The following is a 5,763-nucleotide window of genomic DNA, read 5'->3' as shown; positions in this document are numbered from 1 at the left end:
GCTTGTGGCAAGTTTGCAGTTTTGTGACAAGACAGTAAAACATATTACTACTTTCGTTTCCTGTTATATATATCTACATGAGTGCTGCTCTCTGTGTTCGTGCTCCATGGAGCACACTCCCTTTTCAGTAAAACTCGGAGCAGGCGATGATCCTTCTAGCCTCTTAGGTTAGATTTTGATGTAGTGTGGGGTTTTGTCTTGTTTTGTTTTTAAGTGTTCATGTTCTTTTTCCAGGATATGTGAATGCACGACTGGAGAAGGAAACACCAATATTTAACAAGCAAAGGATTGATTTTGCTCCTCCAGAAAAAATTAACAGCCTAGTGGTCTCCTCTAACCAGCTCTGTATGAGCCTTGGCAAAGACACGCTTCTCAGGTAATGCTGCCAGAGGCCTGAAGTTATTGCTTGTTTTCTCCTGCCTTTTTTTTTTTTTTCTTAAGTTGTTAGAGAACTTAGTTACAAACTGGGTAAGTAGCTGTGAACCCAATATGGAAAACAGTAAGCAATTACGCCTACATGAACTTTTGTTGGAAGCATGCTTTCGTGGTTTCTCTTTGCAGGATTGATCTTGGGAAGCCAGATGAACCTAATCAGGTAGAGCTGGGACGCAAAGATGAAGCCAAAGTCTACAAGATGTTTTTGGACCACACAGGTGAGGCAACGGACTATGTATATTTACAGACATTGTTTGGCAGCAGATGCAATTGAATGTGCATAACAAGCAGTGGTGAAGGAGTTCTTCTACTCTGTAAATAATGAGAACAGGTGGTTCTTCTGTGGGCAAGACTCCGTTGCCCAGGGGCCGTGCCTACTGATTTGCCCCTGTGCTATTAGAAAAACCCTGGCTTGTTGTATGTACTTTGTTGCTTTTTGAACTCTCCAAAACGAACAAATGCAATTAGGTTGCTCTGAGCAAGGCTGCTAAAACCAATAAAAGGAAATTTTTGCAGTCACCCTGTGCTGTATGTAAGAATTTTTAAAAAGGACTGTAAGATATCTGCAGCTCACTGTAGCCTTGACTGATTCTAACAAAAAAAAAAAATCCCACCAAAACCCCAAACAAACGAAATGTTTGGAAAGAGGTGCTCATATCTGTCACCAACTGTCAGGGACAGGAGAGAACTCTGGAAGCTGTTTATCCTTAGAACACTTACTAAACAGAAGAATACCTTCTTGCTGAAGCATCTGGGACTAGTAATTTAAGTTTGCAACATACGTACTACCATTCTGATCCAGCATGGAAATCCCCCACATTCCTATGAATGCCTGGGAAAGTCTTGGATTAGCTATGTTGATATCAGAGCTTATCAAATGTGACAATTAGAAACCTCAGGAATTTGGCTTGCTTAGGCACAGTCTTAATTTGTTCTCTCCTTCTCCTTCCCATACCTCTCTCCTGTTGGCAGGCTCTCATCTCCTGATTGCTCTGAACACCAGTGAATGCCTTTACTTGAACAGAAGCGTTCAGAAAGTGCGAGCACTCTCCCGCTGGAAAGGCCACTTGATTGAAAGTGTCGGCTGGAACAAATTTCTTGGTTCAGAGACCAACACTGGGCCTATACTGGTGGGGACAGCCCAGGGACAGATCTATGAGTCTGAAATCTCGGTCAGCGAGGGAAGCCTCTTCAGCACTAATCCCGACCAGTACTTCCGACAGGTGTACACTCTGGAGGAGGAATCGGGACCTGCCCCAGTCTGCTGCTTGGAGATTGAACGAGGGATAGAAGGGAAGTTTTTTATTATAGCCACCACTCGAAAGAGACTCTTCCAGTTTGTTGGCAAAGTGCCTGAAGGGACAGAACAGCAAGGCTTCAGCTCCATATTTGCTATGCATGCTGACCATTTGCCAAGCTTCCGAGAGTTTCCGGCCAACTTGGGTTTCAGTGAGATAGCCTTTTACACCCCAAAACTGCGCTCCAACCCACGCTCCTTTGCCTGGATGATGGGAAATGGTGTTTTATATGGTACATTGGATTATAGCCGTCCTGATTCAATTTTGAGTGATGAACGGGTCTGGGTTTATCCTTCCGATATTGACATAACCGTGAACAAGCCGATATCCATTGTACTTACCCAGTTCCACTTCCTGTTGCTGCTGCCTGATCGGGTTAAGGCTGTATGCACTCTGAATGGGCAGGTTGTTTTTCAAGATCTGTTCTTGGAGAAGTTTGGCTTGCTGACATGCATGATCAAAGATCCCACAGTCCAGCAGATATGGATCCACACTGAGAAAGTAGTGTTCCGCTACCACGTCCAGCGGGAATCTAGAGATGTGTGGAAGATGTATATGAACATGAACAAATTTGATTTAGCCAAAGAGTATTGTAAAGATCGTCCAGAGTGCCTAGATATTGTGCTGGCAAAAGAGGCAGAGCACTGCTTCCAAAACAAGAGGTATCTAGACAGTGCCAAATGTTATGCACTGACCCAGAACTACTTTGAGGAAATTGCCCTTAAGTTCATTGAAGCCAAGCAAGAAGAGGCCCTGATGGAGTTTCTGATTAAGAAACTAAGTAACCTAAAGCCTTCTGAGAAGACACAGACCACTCTGCTGACCACGTGGTTAACGGAGCTGTACCTGAACTGGCTAGGTATATTGGAAGGAGATCCTTCACAGCGAAATCTCTATTTGGATACACGGGAAAAGTTTCGCACTTTCCTGAGCAGTCCTAAAAACAAAGACTGTCTATTTAATAACCGGGCATCTATTTATGAGCTGTTGGCAAGCCATGGGGACACAGAGCACATGGTCTACTTTGCAGTCATCATGCAGGACTACGAGCGTGTAGTAGCTCACCACTGCCAGCATGATGAGTACGATGAAGCTCTAAATGTGCTGTCCAGGCACAGAGATGAGAAACTGTTCTACAAGTTCTCTCCGGTCCTCATCCAGCATATTCCCAAGAAGGTAGTTGATGCCTGGATTTCTATGGGCTCTAGACTGGATGCCAGGAACCTCATTCCAGCCCTTGTTAACTATAGCCAGAGTGCCAGCATGCAGCAGATCAATGAAGCCATTAGATACATGGAGTTCTGTGTCTATCAGTTGGAGGAAACCCAGCAAGCCATTCACAACTACCTGTTGTCTCTTTACGCTTTGTGTCGGCCAGACTCACTGCTGTCATACCTGGAGCAAGCAGGAACCAACCCAAACAGGATCCACTATGACCTGAAGTATGCATTGCGCCTGTGTGCAGAGCATGGGCACCACCATGCATGTGTCCATATTTACAAAGTGATGGAATTATATGAGGAGGCTGTGGATCTCGCCTTACAGGTATGTGTGTGTGTCTGTGCGTGCATGCTATGATATATAGGAATGTAGCTTGTTCAAGTTATTGTGAACAACTGAGCATTGAGAGGAACTGGACGTACTCATGAGTAGGAGCTGTGCAGCCAAGTCTAGGAAGAAAGACCTGTCTCTATTAACATACTTCTGTGCTTTCACAATTATTTTAAGTAGACAGCTGCCTGTGACAAGCCGTAATTGAGGGTAGGGGCATGGAAGGTACAAGGGGGAGTACTGTCTGTCTTAAGCTCAGTCTCTAACAAAATACCTTTAGCATATCTGCATTTGTGCAAGACTTGTATAGCTATTGTTCAGCATTCTAATTACTTTCTATTCCTAGCTGTGATAATTATCACGGAAGAATGCCTTTGTCAGCTTCATCTGACCTTCAGGGAAATGTTGGATTTTTTTCTATTGGCATCTGTTGGTCTTTGCTGAAATGTGTGGCCAGCAAAAATACTGTAACATGGATTTGCCCTTATTGTAGTGCTGGGCTTTGTTGTTCTCTGCTGGGTAGCACACAAATCTTCACAGAGGAATACTGCTGGAGAGGAGAGGTGTTTGACATGTAAACCAGGAGCAGGTCAGTAGTACAGCCATAGGCAATGAGAGAGCAGTAGAAGTTTTCTATTAATGCCTCCAATAATGGACAGCAGGCTTTGAAGTTGAATGGTAGATAAACAGAGAGGGAAGCTTAACTCAGTTTCCTTATCTATCCAACTTCTAGGTCGATGTTGATCTTGCCAAGTCCTGTGCAGATCTCCCTGAAGATGATGAGGAACTCCGGAAGAAGCTCTGGTTGAAGATTGCTCGCCATGTTGTTCAGGAAGAGAAGGATGTCAAGAAGGCAATGGCCTGCCTTTCCAGCTGTGCCCTGTTGAAGATTGAAGACGTCCTGCCGTTCTTTCCAGACTTTGTCACTATTGACCATTTCAAGGAGGCAATCTGTAACTCCCTGGAGGACTACAACAAACACATTGAGGAACTGAAAAGAGAGATGGAGGAAGCCACACAGAGTGCCAAGAGAATCCGAGAGGACATCCAGGAAATGAGAAATAAGTATGGCTCTGTGGAGCCTCAGGAAAAGTGTGCTGCTTGTGACTTTCCACTTCTAAACCGCCCTTTTTACCTTTTCCTGTGTGGTCACATGTTTCACTATGACTGTCTTCTCCAAGCAGTTTTCCCAAACCTTCCTGCCTATAAGCAGGCAAAACTTGAAGATCTTCAGAAGAAGCTAGCAGCTACCAGTCAGCCTTCCAAGAGTCACCATCGTCCCAAGGACACAGATACTATTAGCTTGGGGAAAGGGCAGCAGAGCCGGGAACAGATCAAAGCTGACATCGATGATATTGTGGCAGCCGAATGTGTGTACTGTGGTGAGCTGATGATCCGGTCCATTGACAAGCCTTTTATTGATCCCCAAAAGTATGAAGAGGAGATGCAAAGCTGGCTGTAGTTTTCCAAATCTGCAACTCTCGGTGCACCAGAGTGGTTTTGTTCACAACTTGTGAAGCTTCTGTGGTGGGAACATAACCTCCAGAAGCAGGAGCACAGTGGCTTCTGTGGAACTCTAAGGAAAGAGTTAGCGGGGTCTTGTTATCAAGATTACAGTGAACTAGTCTTGAACAAAGGGGAGATATAGCTGTGGCTGTCTAAGAACTTGAACAATAGTTAGAGTTAACCTACTGGAATATATTTGGCAGATGTTTGCTGCTTGCAGCTGGTCTGAGGTTCTCAGTGTGAAGCTAATGGAGTGCCTTGTTGTCCAGAAGGAATTGGGAACAACCTATGATTTGTCTTCCCTGCTGTGTGGTATTTGTTTTGGTGAAGACAAGCTTAAAGGGAAAGGTAGTGAAGAACACTAAGCAGTGTAGTCTTCATTCATCACTTTCAAAGCTAGAATTGCCTTCGATTTCCTTTTTGCTGGAAGTCTATAACCACATACATGGAAAGAACATGAAAGGACAAAGGCTCTTGCATATATATTTTGTAAACGTCATGCTACACGAATACATGTTTCTACACAATGTAATATAAGAATGTGTATAATTCTCAAGCAGGAGTGTCTCATAATACACTTAAGTCATTTGCCTGCAATTCAAGGTGTGTAATTCTTTTTCCCACAAGCTTTATGGACAAGGCCATACATTTGAATTTTCTCTGGATACTGTTTCTGGCAATACTTCCTAGCCTGTTCACCCCTTCCTCCCTCTCTCTGTCCTATTTCTACGATGAATTTCTTTGTATAGTGGGTCTTGGTTTTGTCTTCACCCCAAACTAAAATTGGTGTATGCAGTAGTAAGGTTTCAACTGATACTCTGCGAGCAGTGACACAGCCTGTTTATATTGTCCTGCTGTGGTCCTCTTCAAGCTGTACTTCAGCACTAGACTAGAGATCTAGTCATAGGTTCCCTCAAGGGTAGGCTACAGAGAAGTTCTGTTGATGTGAAATTTGATTTGCTATTTGAAGCCA

At 44.0% G+C, this 5,763-nt stretch overlaps 1 protein-coding gene across 1 annotated transcript; it reads left to right on the top strand.

Annotated features, from left to right (window-relative positions):
- Positions 1 to 234: 234 nt before the first annotated feature.
- VPS18 (vacuolar protein sorting 18 homolog (S. cerevisiae)) lies at positions 235 to 5,109 on the top strand (the record flags this gene model as incomplete). Its single annotated transcript, XM_009696916.1, has 4 exons — positions 235 to 376; positions 562 to 653; positions 1,408 to 3,278; positions 4,018 to 5,109. Coding segments are annotated over 4 exons (2,834 nt in total), but the record flags the coding sequence as incomplete, so codon positions are not given.
- Between the last annotated feature and the right edge of the window lie 654 nt (positions 5,110 to 5,763).

The sequence above is a fragment of the Cariama cristata genome, unplaced genomic scaffold (assembly GCF_000690535.1).
Source record: "Cariama cristata isolate BGI_N322 unplaced genomic scaffold, ASM69053v1 scaffold13613, whole genome shotgun sequence".
NCBI lineage: Eukaryota > Metazoa > Chordata > Aves > Cariamiformes > Cariamidae > Cariama > Cariama cristata.
The sequence above is the reverse complement of the archived record's forward strand: the minus strand, read 5'-3'. Positions and strand labels throughout refer to the sequence as shown.